The sequence below is a fragment of the Perognathus longimembris genome, chromosome 20 (assembly GCF_023159225.1).
Source record: "Perognathus longimembris pacificus isolate PPM17 chromosome 20, ASM2315922v1, whole genome shotgun sequence".
In the NCBI taxonomy this organism is placed as follows: Eukaryota; Metazoa; Chordata; class Mammalia; order Rodentia; family Heteromyidae; genus Perognathus; species Perognathus longimembris.
The window spans coordinates 2,116,562-2,134,003 of NC_063180.1; the positions used below are offsets into that span (position 1 = coordinate 2,116,562).

The following is a 17,442-nucleotide window of genomic DNA, read 5'->3' on the forward strand; positions in this document are numbered from 1 at the left end:
TCCATTTGCCATTACTGGCCACAACTATGTACTTTCCCCTTGTATTTTTCTGTACTTTTTTTTTTCTTTTAGTTTCTGTGGTTTATTTAAGCACAAATAAAAAGTGTATGTGAGACATCTATTCGTTTTCTTCACTACGCAGCCTGGCATTGGGATTGGTGACTCTGATGGCCAGCTGGGCTGCTCGTTCCACGATGGCTTTTCGGTTCTTGAAGGAAACGTTGTGGGAGATCTCGGCACAGTAAGACTTATTGCACATGAGCAGTACTTCCAGCTCCTTGACGTTGTGGACCAGGAACTTCCGGAAGCCCCTGGGCAGCATGTGCTCTGTTTTCTTGTTGCTCCCATAACCAATGTTGGGCATCAAGATCTGGCCCTTGAATCTCCTCCGCACCCAGTTGTTGATGCCCCTGAGTTTCCGCCAGTTCTGCTTAATCTTGACATATAGGTCTGACTGGTGGCGGATGAACTTCTTGGTCCTCTTTTTGACAATCTTGGGCTTCACCAGAGGTCTGAGGGCAGCCATGATGCCGAGCGGGAGAGATGGCAGCCACCTTCGTGGGCAGCGCGGAGGAAGAAGAAGGGGTGTACTCTTCTTATCCTGCTACCACATACCTTCCCAATGGGAAATTCAGAACCCCCAGTTTCACAATTTTCCTGCACCTGCTCCAAGGTTCCACTCCCAGTAGATGCTGGTGGTTCCTTCTTACCTGAAAGATGTCTATCTATCTATCTATCTATCTATCTATCTATCTATCTATCTATCTATCTATCTATCTATCTATCTATCATCTATCATCTATCTTCATCATCATCATCATCATCATCATCATCATCATCATCTATCATCTACTTATCTATCATCTATCTATCTATCTATCATGTCATATCTATCTATCTATCTATCTTACCCTGTTTCTGCTAGTTATATTCAGATAGAATATCCTGATCTTTTCTATGCATGGTAGCCTCAAACAAAGGATCTCCTACTCCTGGCCTACTGAGCATGAGGATTTCAAGTGTGAGCTAACAGCCATTGTACAAATCTAGGTTGTTGTTATTGTTGCAGAACATGTGGTGTCCTCTGTCATATCCACTCTGAACTTGTCTGTTGTTCTTGCCTTTCTTTATTTCCCATATACACAAACACTGCTAACGATGGTCTACTCACTATTTTTGATTACCTCACTGTCCTTTTGCTGGTTTATATTTTTCACACAATTTCTCCATCTTTTGAGACTGTTTTTAATAAAGAGTTGAGGCAGGGTCAGACATGGTTGCAAATGCTATAATACTAGTTATTCTGGGGAGGGGGCACATTTATAAGACTTATGATCTTACCTGAGCTCCACCACTTTAAGATTTCAGCTTTCAACATTGTAATACTGAAGAGCAAGGTTACACACCACATCCAAACTAGATGCTTTATGAATGAATCAATGATGTTGTTGTCAAACAGGTTATTTACCAAGGGAATGGAGCAGTCTGATAAAAGGGATGGGTTTGGGCCCAATTTTCCCATTTGTATCTCACTCATGGTTGGTTAAACTGCTGCCATGTCATGCTAGATGCCCCCAGCAGACTTGTGTGATCTTGGACTTCTATTGTTTATAACTTTTCAGTCTTTAGCCTTTTGTTGTAATAGTGGAGGAGAATATGAGTTACCTATTCTTTCCTACTTATGAAGTATACTCAGTTTCAATAGCACTTATAAAAACTATAGATTAGAATTATTACACAAGTATCATATCTCCATAACTACACATCTTATCACTTTGCTAGCAAAACCCCATATGCCATACCTCTTTCCAATTTTCATGCTTTAATTTGTTACTTAGATTTATATCATAAGTACACAAGAAATACACATTAAATGAATTGTATGAATAACAGTAGAGAGTAATTTCCTTAACAACTAGTACTTATTTGATGCTTACCTTTGCAAGGGATATTCTATGGGAGTATTTTGAAAATAATGAGGAAATAAGGGGAAGCAGGAGGCACTTATTCAAGTGGGTTGATTCACACAGGCAGCAGTTGATTTTAAAGAAATGGACTCAAGATAGAATTTTCCTAGATAGAATGGGTTAGTTACTAACAAATTTGTTACTAACAGATGAAAGCAATGGTAGTTTTTATGAGGAAAATGTGGAACAACTTTGAATATTAACCGCAAGACCCTAATTCTGACTCGGACCACTACAGATCATATTTCATTACATAAAAACAAAATCCAGGGATTTAGTTATGTCTTCTAGGAGTGTGTGAATGAAATACAATAGCTCCTAAGTGGCAATGAGCTTCATGCTATTGTAACTCACCTAATACACAATTATTATTATCAATGGAATCTTCGAAAGACAAAATTTCATTAGAATAAATGAATTAGTACTGACCATACAACCATCCTTCTGCCTCTTATTCCTGCTCTTATCCCTGAAGACATAGAGAGAGTTCTAACTTGCATTCTCCACACATGTTCCTTACGCCTCTGACCAAGGAGGAGCTACCATTCTCATTACACTTGCACAATGACCTATAATAATACTCAGGGAGTTCATAATGCTTACCTAGATGCTCTCACTTTGTTACCTTGTCAGTACTGACATTTATAAAACAGGCCTAGACTCTACAGGAAAAGGGCAAACAAGTTAATAGCAGAGCCATTATCAAGGATAAGGATTATCAGCAAAGAAAATTGATAGGTGGATGAAATAATCTTATTACACTAGCTGCTGTCTTTAAGTATTGAGAGATGCCAGACACTTCACATGTTTTTCTACTAACTTCATAACAAGTCAATAAGAGCAAGCATTACTATTTCTACATTACAGATGAGGAAGCTGAGGTTCAGAGAGGCCAAGATAATAGCAACATAAGCTAGCAAGAGCCCTTAGTGGATTTGAACTTAGCGCTATCTTATTGCAAACTCACTCATGTTTTAACTTGTTGCCAAGTACTATCATAAGAAAATAGCTTATAAGCAGCCTGAAGAGGCTTAATGGCAGCTATTATATGGCATTAGATCTGTGAATGCATTGTGACCTTGGGTCTGTTACTGTGATGATGAGCTATCAGTTTTCATGTGTGTGTTCATGCATGTGTACACACACACACATAAAGACAAACACAAACTTTTTTCCATTCATGAAAGATAATGAGCATTTGTTATGATAATGTATGTCAGTCAACATAGTAGTTACAGCCATGAAGCCATATCTGTAAGTGTAACTCAGGTATTTTCTTAGGAACTTCTTAAGAGGTAGTGTCTGAAATCCTCAAGTGTAATACTGGAGTCCCTGACTTTAAGTTCAGCTGACCCATGAATATCATGCTTATGACCTATCAAGGCAACTTCATTTCTGAGAATGTAAGTTGACATAACATCAGGAGAGTTTTCCTGGTTTAATGGTTTTCAGATGATTTTTTTTCAGAAGCAATACTGTTCCTACTCTACCTTCAATAGCTACTAACTACTGATTACAGTCAATAACACACACTGCCAGATGGATTCATCCCCAGAACAGGAAGAAAAGTAAAATTCAAGTTTAATTATGCTAAGAGTCAGGCATCACCTTTTCTCCCTCCTATGGATAATATTGAGTTATAAATAGCAACTGAAACCCAGGGTTGTTCTCAAAGTATGTGGCTGGATGGGGAGTCATCATATGTTATCCTAATCATCATCATTGCTGCCATTGCAAACCATTTATTAAGTGCTGATTATATGTGAGGCATACCATCTGTATCTTCATTTAATTTTCCAGATAAGAGGACTATAGTAATATATAATTGTATTTAATTGAGAAAACTGAAATTTCTGAGATCTGGGAAATTTGTCAATATCACACTAATCAGTGGTGGAATTCTATTAGGAGCCCAAAGCTGATTCCAAGGCCTAATTTAGGAGAAAAGTGTTGAAGTCCTGCTTTGGCTAATGGCTTCCTCTGTCTTCTTCTTTCAACATTCCACATCTGAAGAGATAAGGTTTTGATGCAAAATGATTTGGGAGGAAAAGGTAGTATAGACTGCCTGGAAGACCTCATATTATTTCCTAAAAACCAATATATGGCAAAGTTCATTTGGTCTAATTGGACTCATGTTGTCTGCTTTCAGCTATCAACTCCAACATTTACTATGTTTGGGACATAGGCTAAGACTTTAAACTCTGTGACTCAATTTTCCCATCTAGAAAAATGGGTTGTTGTACAATAAATGAATTAACATAGGTGACAATTATTTACATAGCAATGTATTATTGAATAATAATACTAACAATGGCTACCAGTTTATGTTACAATATTTATATCCTACAAGGATCAGGGTGTTATTAGTTTTATTACCTGGTTACCAGGGGGAAATCTTGAATTTAATGCAGTCTACAAAAAAGATTGCAATGCCACTTTTGTGCTCAAAGCTAGGATCTACCAATTGAACCACAGCTTCCCTTCTGGGTTTTAGGGGTTAATTGGAGACTGGGCTGGTTTCAAACTGAAATTCTCTGATTTTATCCCCCTGAGTAGAGAGGCTTACAGACACTCATTACTGGGCCTGGCATAAGCAGAATCATTAAAACTGATTGTTTCCTTTTTGTTTTTAGTATCTATGTGCTCTACCACATTGATCAAGAAATACTTTTATGTCCCTTGATTATATTTGATATAATCTTTTTATCAGTCACAATAATTACACATCTTCGAGTAAGCCACACAGAGTATCCTATGCTGATACTCCCAGGCCAAGCTCTATAAGCCTGTTATTAAGGACACCTCTCCTGTTAGAAAGAGATTCATAATTGTTCTTTACTCCCTGCTTATAGCAGGCTGCATTTGCAAACAACATATCATTACATATGTTTAATATCTTTGTTGTAATCAGTTTTTACCTACTAGTATACATAGTAATATCAGTGGTGGTAATGAAAGGATATTCAGTTCAAAGAGTGATTTTTTGTTTATTTGGTTTTAGATTTTTTTTATGCTAGTACTGTGGCTTGAACTTAAAGCCTCTTACTTTTGCTTAGCTTTTTATGCTCATTGCTGGCACACTACCATTCTAGTCACATCTCTGGTTCTGGTTTTAGTTGAAGAAATTGATGGCATTTTGATGGTTAATTAAAGAGTCTCACATTCTGGCAGGCTTCAACCTGTGATTCTCAGATCTCAGATTCTTAAATACCTAGGCTTATAGGCATGAGCCAAAAGGGCCAGGCCCAAAGATTCATTATGCTTTAAAAAGAAAAGTAGAGAAAGATGCATTGTACTTATAATGTGACATGTAGAATTTTAACCTCTTTGTTCAACTACTTAATAATAAAAAAACACATGGACATAAAAATCTATAAAATTAGACAGTGTCACAGAGAAGTGGAATGTGGAGGAGGCCTAGGTTCCCATTATGAAGTAATTCATGTGACACACAAAAAAATGCATTTCAGATTAGATGTCATACATTTCAGTTGCTTGAAGAGAAACTAAGTCATCTGTTGAGTTTCTGTGTGTGGCGGGATTGGGGGGGATGCACTTGATTATTTTTTAAGGAAATACTAATAAAAAGCCCTTATAACCCAGGTGCAGTTCATTGTTGGTTTTTTAGGAAGTAGGAAAATACAAGATGAGTATTTGGGAAGTTAAGTTTAGGGAAAAGATTGGATGAAGCAGAAGATCAAATCCTAAGAATAGAAGACAGACTAGACTTTATGGAAAAAGAAAACAAAAAACAATACAAAATCAATCAAAGAAGCAAGACAGATCACTTCAAGAGCTTCAAGATACAATCAGGAAGCCCAATATAAGGCTAATAGGTATTAAATAAAAACTAGAAAAAGAAGTTAATAGAATAGTCAACTTTTTAAACAATATTAGCTGAGAACTTCCCAAACATCCAGAAGGATAGACCCATCCAAATACAAGAAATACTTAGGACTTCAAACAGACCAGATCAGAACAGGATTTCCCATCAACACATTGTAATCAAAATAGAATGAATAGAGGCAAAGAAAGAATCCTTAACGCCGCTAGGGAAAAGAGAATAATCAAACATAAAGAAAATCCGATCTGAATTACCCCATATTTCTCAGCAGAGACCATGAAAGCAAGAAGAGCCTGGAATGATGTTTGCCACATCCTAAAGAAAAAAATATCAACCAAGAATTCTGTGTCCAGCTCAACTCTCATTCACAGCTAAAGGTCAAATAACAGTCTCCATAGTAAGGAAAATTTGAACCAATATATCTCCACCAAGCTAGCACTACAGAATGTCCTCAAAGCTGTCCTCCACATTGTAAACCACAAAGACCATGATCCAGACAGGAAAAGCATCCATAACTAAAATTCCAGATTATTAGAGCAAATAAAGGAAGACATAGCCTCTACAACGATAGGTACAATGAAAGGAACCAGCAATCACCTCTCAATATTAATGGACTTAACTCTCTAATTAAACAACATAGATTGACAAGTTGTATCAAAAACCAAGATCCATCTTACTGCAGCCTCCAAGAGATGCACCTTGCCAGCAAAAGCAAACATATTCTAGAAGTGAAAGGCTGGAATAAAATCAATCAAGCAAACGGTCCCCATAAGCAGGCTGGAGTCACAATCCTAGTATCACATAAAAGTGACTTCAAATTAAAAACAGTAAGAAGAGACAAAGAGAATTATTACATACTAATAAAGGGATCTCTCCTACAGGAGTACATAACCATATTAAACATATACACACCAAATACAGAAGCTGCCAAATTCATCAAACAATTATTACTGACTTTAAAAACTCTCATACACCCAAACACATTGATTGTTGGAGACTTTAACACACCACTCCCACCTCTGGACAGACGACCATGCCTAAAACTGAGCAAAGAAACCTCAGAACTAAACAACTGCATAGTCAGTCCATTGAGACTTAACCAACATCTACAGAATACTCCATCCAGCAACACCAGAATATACATACTTCTCAGCAGAACATTCTGCAAAATGCATGACATGTTAGGGAACAAGGCAAACTTGCACAAATTTAGAAACATTGAAATCATTCATTGCATTCTCTCAGAACACACGGGATAAAACTAGAGCTCAATGCCAAAGGCCACCAAAGAAAACCCCATAACTCATTGAGACTGAACAATACATTTTTGAACCCCCAATGGATCACTGAGGAAATCAGAGTACAATTTCAAATATTTATTCAATTAACCAAGATGAACTCACAAATTAGCAGCTCCTCTGGAACACAGAAAGGCAGTACTCAGAGGAAAATTTATAACCCTGAGCGCCTACATCAACAAATTGGAAAAATCTCTATTCAAAAACCTAACAAAGAACGTTAAGCTCCTTGAAAGAGAACAACAAGACAAATCACAAGCCAATAGCAAATAATTAAAATCAAATCAGAGATGTATGACTTAGAAGCAAAAAAAACAAAACAACAAAACAAAACAAAGATTCAACTAAATGAGGAGTTGGTTCTTTGAAAAAATTAACAAGATAGACAGACCCCTGGCAAACCGGACCAAAAAATGAAGACAGCACACCAAAATAAACAAGATCAGAGATGAAACAGGTAACATCACCACAGAAACAACAAAGATCCAGAATACAATGAGTGACTATTTTGCAAACTGGTATGCAAACAAATCACAGAGCCTGGAAGAACTGAAATTGATATGCCCAAACTCAACCAAGAAGGTGTAAATCTAATGAACAGACCCATATCCAGCAATGAAATTGAAACTGCAATAAGAGATCTCCCTTTCAAAGAAGCCCAGGTCCATTAGGATTTACAAGGGAATTCTACAAGGCCTTCAAAGCAGATCTCACATCAACAGTCCTCAAAATCTTCAATGAACTAGAGAGTAAATGCTCACTACCAAACACATTTTATCATGCTAGTATAATGCTAATCCCCAAACCAGACAGGGACCAATCAAGGAAAGGGAACTATAGACCAATTTCCTTGATGAACATTGATGCAAAGATTCTCAACAAAATTCTGGCCAACCGGTTGGAACAAATCATCAAAAAAATCATACACTATGATCAAACTGTATTCATTCCAGGGATGCAAAGTTGGTTCAATATACACAATTCAATTAATGGAATCCACCACATCAACAGGAACAAGGCAAAGAATCACATGGTTGTATCCCTAGATGCAGAAAAGGCATTCAACAAAATCCAGCACCTATTTATGATAAAAGCCCTGGCAAAACTGGGATTTCAGGGAACATACCTGAATATAATAAAGGCTGTCTATGACAAACCAACAACAAGCATAATACAAAATGGTGAAAAGTTAAAGCCATTCCATTTAAAATCAGGAGCAAGACAAGGATGTCTGCTCTCTCCTCTCCTCTTCAACATAGTACTGGAATTCCTAGCCAGAACAATTAGGCAAGAAGAAAACATAAAGGGGATACAAATAGGAAAAGATGAAGTTGAACTTTCTCTCAATGGAGATGACATGATCTGATAGACTCTACTCCCAAGCTACTAGAGCTAATCCAAATCTTTGGCAAAGTAGCAGGCTATAAAATAAAACCCCAAAAATCAATGGCTTTCATATACACCAACAACCAGAAGAGCGAGGTTGAAATCACAAAAGCAACACCTTTGGCAATAGCCTCAAGAAACCTAAAATACCTAGGAATAATCTTAACCAAATAAGTGAAAGAGCTCTGTGATGAAGACTGTAAAAACCTGAAAAAGAAAATTAAGGCAGAACTCAAGATATGGAAAACTTCAATCTCAATATCAAAATTGAGATACAAAGACAAAAAGACAAACCATTCAAAAAACAACATTACAAAATAGTGAAAAGCTAAAGCCATTCCATTTAAAATCAGGAGCAAGACAAGGACAACATAGAGCGAGGTTGAAATCAGGAAAGCAACACCTTTGGCAATAGCCTCAAAAACCACAAAATACCTAAAAGAACTCTGTGGTTAGAACTTTAAAAACCTGACATATGAAATTAAAGCAGAACTGAAGGAATGGAAAAACATCCCATGCTCCTGGATTGGGAGGATTAACATCATGAAAACGGCAATATTACCAAAAGCTATCTATAAATACAATGCAATACCCACCAATATCCCAACACCATTCTTCAATAAAATAGAGGAAGATATTCAGAAATTCATTAGGAACAATAAAAAACCCCGAATAGCAAAAACACTCCTAAGTAGAAAGAGTAATGCAGGAGGAATATCATTACCAAATTTTAAGTTGTCTTACAAAGCTATAGTAATGAAAACAGCTTGGTACTGGTACAAGAACAGACCTGAGGACCAGTGGAACATAACTGAAGACCCAGAAATGGATGCACAGACCTACGGATACCTAATGTTTGACAAAGTAGCTAAAAATATAGGTTGGAACAAGACAGTCTCTTCAACAAATGGTGCTGGCAAAACTTGGTCAACACCTGTAACAAACTATAACTAAATCACTAGTTATCACCCTGCACCAAAATCAATTCCTAATGGATCACAGACCTAGAATTAAAATCTGGCACCCTGAAAACTCTACAAGAAGGAACAAATAGTAGAAACTCTAGGACTCTGGCACTGGAAAAACTTCCTCAACAAAGGCCCAGAAATGCAACAAATTCAAGAAAGCCTGGACAAGTGGTACTGTATCAAACTGTAGAGCTTCTGCAGGGCAAAGGACATAGCTTCCAAGATAAAATGAAAGCCCACAGATTGGGAATAGATCTTTTCCAGCCATACAATGGACAAAAGCCTGATACCTAAAATATACACAGAACTCAAAAAATTTAATTCGTCCAAAACAAACAATCAAAGAACCAACAGCCCTCTCACCAAAGGGCTAAAGAACTAAAATGAAACTTCTCTGAAGAGGAAATGAGAATGGCCAATAGTCACATGAAAAAGTGCTCTACATCACTGGCCATAAAAGAATGCAAAGCAAAACCACACTGAGTTTCCACCTCACCCCAGTAAGAATGTCCATTATCATGAAATCCAAATAATAACAAATGCTGGAGAAGATTTGGCCAAAGGGAACCCTACTACATTGCTGGTGTATATGCAAACTTGTTCAAACCCTCTAGAAAGCAGTGTGGAGGTTCCTAAGCAGGCTAAACATAACGCTCCCCTACGAGCCAGCAGCCTCACTTTTGGACATCTACCCAAAAGACTACAAGCAAGACTACACTAAAGCCATCAGACCAACTACGTTCATTGCAGCACAAATTGGCCTTGCTAAAAAAGGAACCCCCCAAGATGCCCCTAAGTAGACCCATGGTTCAGGCAAATGTGGTACATACACACAATGAAATTATATGCCTCCATCAGAAGGAACGGCACTGCGTCTTTTGTAAAGACATGGAAAGACTTGGAAAAAATCATTCAAAGTGATGTGATCCAGACCCAAAGAAACATAAACCCTATGGTGTCCCTTATAGGGAATAGCTAGTATAAAATTAGACTAGTCATGGTAGAAGGTCAAAATACCCCAATAGCTACACCCATATGATAACATATAGTATGCCAAGTGAAACAAACTCCATGTTACGGAGACAAGAGTTAAACCACTGTTGTAATTATTATCAACATGCCATGTGAAACCATACCTTTTGTATTTTTTTTCTCACTTGTCTGTTTGTTTGATTGGTTTGTTTAGTTTTGTTTCTCTTGTATTCCTTTCTTGTGGTTTTACACAACCCCACTACCACTATATCTCATGTGAATACCGTGGATACTGGTTATATGGGAATTAGAACTGGGGAAAGGAAAGAGAACATCAAAATTGAGAGACAACGACAAAAAGACACACCATTCCAAAAGCAATACTTACAAAACCATTTTGTGTTAATCAACTGCACAACTCTTGGGGGAAGAGGGAAAGGGGGAGGGGGAAGGAGGGTGCTGGGGATTCAGTTTGGCATTCAGGGGGAGAGGGCGATCCCAAGACGCTGCCCTTCCCCCCACTCTGGGGCTGTGTGGAAGATAACCACACCTACCCCCTTCCTGGGTGAGGAACAGGGAGAGGGAGTTAGACCAGTCCCGCCTCTCACCTGAGAGCACCTGTGCCACCTTGGCATGGCAGTACCTAGGGCGATGGGGACCCTATGGGAAGTGACATTACCCTTGGAGGAGGTCCTGAGGTGTCGCTCTTGGACGGATAGCTCATTAGCCAATCGCTAGTGCCCCGTTAGGCACCCCAAGTCCCTCCCTCTCCCACCGTCACTGCTGGTATAAGTGTATTTGCATTTCCCCTTATTAAATGGAAATCCAAGAAGCTTTCCCAAAGCAGCCCACGTGTCTCATGCTTTTGTTCTAGGTGAGCAAAAAGGAAGGAAGGGCCCTTCTCATTCACACGGGTTTGAGGCTTTCACATAACCCTTGTTCCATCCTTGCTTCCTGCGTGTGGGGCAGCCCGGGTTCGAGGACCAAAGGGGTTGCAGGGGAGAGACAGAAAGCCCGACAGGGGGGAATAAGGAAGGAGGTATCAAGTTGAACATGAAATGTACTCACTGCCTTACAAATGAATCTGTAACACCTCTGTACCACACTTTGACAATAAAGAAATAAAACCTATGCTTAGCCTTTTGAGGAACCTTCATACTGCTTTCCAAAATGGTTGAACAAGTTACACTCCCACCAACTATGTAGTAGGTTCCCTTTTGCCACATCTTCACCAGCCTCTGTTATTATTAGTTTTCTTGATAATGGCCATTCTTGCTGGGTTGAGGTGGAATCTCAATGCCTCATTTGTAAGGAAAAAGAAAGGCTTAGTTAGAAAAAAAAATCATATTAAGTGAAGTAAACTAGGACCAAAGAAACATAGGTTCCCTGGTTATCTTCATTTGCAATAATTAGTAATTATAATAATTATTCTATGATAGTTCTAGCAGAGGATCACAATAACTCAATAGCTATGTATATATGATCTTTTAAAATGAAAATAATTGAAATGAACATGATATGGAAACAGATTTTTTTCCTTAGCTGTATGTAGTTATTTCTTTTTTCTTTCATTTTTAACATTTTTTTTTGCTTTGGTTTATCCCACATTGTCATTGTTTTTTTATTCTAGTACCTTTTGTATTCTATAATATAAGTTTATATGATTTGGGGAAGGAAAGGAGAATCACAGAATAGGTGTGACAAAGGACAAGGGAGAACCAACAAAACAGTGACCCTTACAAGACACTGTTGGAAATGAACTTTACAACCTGGGAGAGAGGGTAGGGTAAGGGTAGCATGGGAAAATGAAGGAGGGGGTAACAATGTTTGACAAGAATTATACTCATTTCCTTACTTATATAACTGTAACCCCACTGCATATCACCTTTACCGTAAAAAAATCCACATACACACAAAATCTTGGCATCCTGTTGTGACTTGTGCTTGCCATAGACAAGAGCAAAAATTATAGAAAAAAACATACGTGGTTGCATGAGCTGTATTGGCAGGTGGTAAGCATCAGAAGAACCTTCCAGAAAGGAGCTGTTTTATTTATCATAGGATTCTAAAGTAGCAACCCTGTGTCCAAAAATATCTTAAATCACTATCTTCTACAATAGTGAATTGTACTTCCTCTTCTGAAAAGAAAATGTTTTGCTTTATAGTGGACTGCTATTCATAGTCCCCAGGAAATGGAGAAACATTTGTTACACTTTCTTCCTTCAAATATACTATACAAAATCCTCATTGCATAGGAGTAAATGTCCTACAAAGTAATCTTCTCTAAAATTATGGAGTAGACTAGAATTTGTCATTATTCTCACTTATCAACTTCTCACCATTCCTTCATTTCCCCCAAATCTCCTTTATGCCTTTATACATGGGGCACAGCCTGTTTGCTTTCTAATGACCCCTGGGATTAATGTACTCCTTTAATAATGAGCCTCATGTTCATAATACCTCTTTCATATTGAGTTAGGGACCTTTAAGAGACCACAAATTTTTAAGACATTGTTATCTATAATCCCTATTACCCCAGCCTAACAGATCAGTGGATGGGAAGTCCATTTGTTTTTAGACTGAGGTCTCCTATCCTTAGAGAAATAAAGACTTTTTACTGAGTTCTTGTTTTTCAATTACAGTCCACTTCATTCTTACCTGATAAACACAGAATATTAGAAAAAAATAGGACAGAGCTAGTGGTTGTGGTCCATGCCTACAATCCCAGCTACTTGATAGGCAGATATTGAGATGAATTTGGTTAAAGGCACATATAAAAAATGATACACCATCTGTAGCAAAAAGCTGCATATATGTTGTAGTCATTTCCATAATCACAATTATTTAGGAGGCATAGGTAGGAGGGCTAAGTCCAAATCTGGCCTTGGGAAAAAAGTACAAAACCTGATCTGATCAATAAATAAGTAAATAAACAAAGCCTAAGGACAAGAAGAGTGGGGAATGTGTATAACTCAAAAAGTAGAATTCCTGCCTAACAATTGTGATTACCCAAGTTTAAACCTTAGTACCATCAAGAAGAAAAACAAAAGCAAAAGGAAAAAAAAAGAAGCCAGAAAAAAATAAAAAAGAGAAGAATGAAAGGAAAGAAAATGACTTTGTTAATGGAACACATACTTCCTTGATTTAACTTAAATCCTCTTTTTGTCATTCTTAATTTAACTCAAAAGGTTCAAAGATGCTTGGAACACAGTGGCAAGATTCCTGAGGGAGTAATAAGGAAGCAGAAAATGCTACTGGAGCTTCCATTACACAAAGAAAGGTCTGGGCTTCAAGTGAAAATGCTTTCACAGAATGTCTTCTTACAAGCTTCTTTCAAGCTTCTTCTGATTTGATTGACTTGAGGATTCAATGACAAAACTCTGTGTGTGTGTGTGTGTGTGTGTTGTGTACATGTGTAAACACACATTTGTAGGAATGGAGGATGGTACTATGGACTGCACTCAAGGACTCATGCTTGCAAGGGAAGCACTCTATCATTTAACTATGGCTCCAGCCCTGACCCCAATTATATTAAAAAAAAAAAAACACAGGATAATATTTACACAGAACCATTAAAACCAACAAAAATTTCCAATTTCTTGATGGCATCTTTCATAAGCAAAGAGATGCCAGGTGTTGTGACTCATACATGTTGTAGTCCAGGGAACACAGAGGTGGAGATTGAGAGGGGTATCACTTAAGGCCAGGCCAGGGAAAATATTTTCAAGACCCATAAAAATCTGGACAGGTATGATGAGACATACTTGTCATCTCAGCTATGGAGGAAGTGTAAGTAGGAAAATCATAGTTCAGATATGGGTCAAAAAAATTAGAGCAAATAGTGGTATAGGTATACCATAAGGGGTAGAGTAACTGCCTATTAAGTAAAACATCCTGAGTCAATATTCAGTAGCAGTGGAAAAGTGGATGAAATATCATAGATGAATCTCAAGCATCTTCAGAAAATGTTTTCATTGAAGTAGGGTGGTTCACTTTTCTCACTCATACTATAATCCATAAATCATTCTTAGAGTTGCACTGCAGAAAAATAACTGATTTAATTGGAAGAAGATTGGGAATTTTAAGCCTTGAGTTTTTCAACAAGTGTGATGTAGAACCAGAAATGCTCACAGTAAGCTTGAAGGATATCTAGATGAAAAGGAAAATCATGGGGCTGGGGATATGACCTAGTGGCAAGAGTGCTTGCCTTGTATACATGAAGCCCTGGGTTCAATTCCTTAGCACCACATATATAGAAAACAGCCAGAAGTGGGGGTGTGGCTCAAGTGGCAGAGTGCTAGCCTTGAGCATAAAAAGAAGCCTTGGACAGTGCTCAGGCCCTGAGTTCAAGGCCCAGGATTTGCAAAAAAAAAAAAAAAAAAAAAAAAAAAAAAAACCCGAAAAGGAAAATCATCTAATGCAATAGGGAATAAACAAAAATCCTACTCAAAAGAGATAAACAGATGAATAACAAAAAAATCAAAATAAAAAGTAATAATCATATATCATAACATTAATATTAATAAGATTTCTGTTGTGAGTTCAACCAGAGCCTTGATTTCACTGAAATTTGAAGCTCATTTACATTCTTCCTCTGTTCAAGAAAAATAATAGATGAATGTAGAATTGTCCTAAATTTAGCATATTCCTGGCAAGTGGCAGAACAAATGCAAATATTACCTGGAGAAGAATTACTTAAATTTTGATCCTCAGGGTAATATTTTAACTAAATATGCATAATGTATGGGTATATTGTATGCAAGTGTTTGTATGAATATTCTTATGGGTATCTGTATAGACTCATACACACAGCATAAAGATATAGCTGACTTAGGTGTTAGAAAATAGTAATATATTTGAATCCCATAAGTATCAGATATGGAATTAATAATGTCAATAGATAGGTTCAATAAGTACTAGTAAAATGTTTAGAGATATAAAACAATGGAAATAAGAAATGAGCAATGTCACAAAAAGAATAAAATGTCATTTTTAATGAATAATTATTTATTTATTGTCAAAGTTATGTACAGAGGGGTTGCAGTTTCACAGTGGGACAGTGAGTGCATTTCTTGTTCAACTTGTTACCTCCTCCCACATTGCCCCCTTCCTTTCCCCTTTTATCTCCCACTCCCACAAGTTGTTCATTTGGTTTACAACAAATGGTTTTGTAAGTATTGCTTTTGTAGCTTTTTTGTTGTTGTTCCTCTTGTATCCCCTTCTTGTGGTTGTGCCCCTGCTATCACTATATCTCATCTGAGTCCCCTGGAAACTGTATATACTTGTATTAGAACTAGGGAAGGGAAAGGGAATATCAAAATTGAGAGACAAAAGATAAAAGGACAAACAATTCCAAAAATGTCACTTTTAGAAATAAAAATATAAGAAAAAATATAAATTGCAAGGAAGCTAATAACAAATGATAGGTCAGTGAGTCGACCAGAAGACCGCGGAGGAGAAGGAGAGCCCTAGAGGAGCTCCCTCCAACATTGCAGTTTTCTCACCCCATAGAAACTTTTACTCCAAGAAAGACAGCCAAATTAAGTTCTAACAGTACAGGGATTCTGACCAGGAAGGAAAAATCGACTTTGCTGGTCTGAAAACACAGATTTGAGCTCCGGGCAGTGTCCCGCTGCTGCGCCAGTGCTGGCACCGGCACAGTGCCCTGCACAGCGCCTGGCACAGCAACCCGCACTCCATGTGAGTAAAGCACATAGCGTAGACCAGCGAGAAATACTCCAGATGGCGGCTGAGCACGGATGACCTGACATTGCAGAGAAAGCATGAGTACCCCACAAAAGATATTCTCACTCCTGCCCACAGAGCAGCTTCTGGAAGGCATCCCTGCCCCCACCGCCAGAGCAAAGCGCCATCTTTGCCACTGGCATAGGGTCAGACCAGATTGGAACTGAAGCGGGCCTGGGGAAAGTGAGGTCAAAGAAGCCATCTTTGAAAAGGGCAGGAGGGACAGAACAGTGAGAGCCAGCTCCACCCAGGAGAACGCCCCCTGCCCTGGTGGGAGGCAAGTCCTGGGCCGCGGCTTAGCCAGAGGTGCCCCGTCCTGCCTGCCGGAATTTCTAAATTTAAAGCAAAAGCTGCGAGCAGCTACCGGTGGCACGAAAACACCAGAGGGAGGAACAAACAGTTCCTGAACAGCTAAACAGTCCCGTCACAGAGGAAGCCCAATTCCCATCCCAAAACGGAGCTGCATTCCATAGCCACCTCTGCCAAGGAGGCCGCCTCCCCCAGGCAAGCAAGTCTCAGCGGAGCAAAACAGGCCAGAGGCGCCCCACCCTGCTGAGTCCACAGCCTATTCAAATCCAGGCATCAAAGGCAGTGGCCCTACAGCAGAAAGAGGAGCCACAGTTCCTGAGACTGCTCACATCCCCATGTACAGAGGACACCAAGGCCCACCTGCAAGCTGTGCAAACCTCAGAGACCCAGGATTGCACCAACAGGGGAGAAAGGTCAGAACAGATCTACCCCTTGCAAACTGAAATCAAGTCAAACCAGCCAATCAGGAAAATAGACTGCAGACCATTGAAAGGAAACCAGAGGCGGGGAGAGACCACGCAAACAAGAAGGACTCCATTCTTTTTTTTTTTTTTTAAACATATTTTTAAACATTTTTTAAAATTTTCTTTTTAATTTTTTCACATCTGATACATCATTGGTTGATGTTTTTTTTTTTTGTTTTTTATTTGTTTGTTTTCCATTTTTACCGGTATGTTTTATCAAGTTTTTTTTTTTTGGGGGGGGGGGGTTGTTCCTTTTCTGTTTATTTTTTTTCCTTTTTATTTATTTTTTCTTCTTTTTTAAATAATTTTTCTCTGTTCTGTATATCTGTCTTCCAGTATTTTTGCTTTATTTCTCTCTTTGCATTCTATTTTTTTTTTTTGGCCAGTCCTGGGCCTTGAACTCAGGGCCTGAGCACTGTCCCTGGCTTCTTCCCGCTCAAGGCTTAGCACTCTGCCACTTGAGCCACAGCGCCGCTTCTGGCCGTTTTC

General features: G+C 38.4%; 2 protein-coding genes across 4 annotated transcripts in view; both read right to left on the reverse strand.

Annotated features, from left to right (window-relative positions):
* Positions 1–17,442, reverse strand: part of Cntnap5 (contactin associated protein family member 5) — a 936,592-nt gene that overhangs the window by 30,392 nt on the left and 888,758 nt on the right. The window lies entirely within an intron of this gene.
* On the reverse strand, positions 81–563 carry LOC125338600 (60S ribosomal protein L32-like). Its single transcript, XM_048329505.1, has one exon. It carries the CDS (start codon positions 524–526, stop codon positions 119–121), a length of 408 nt encoding a protein of 135 aa, XP_048185462.1. The 5' UTR covers positions 527–563; the 3' UTR covers positions 81–118.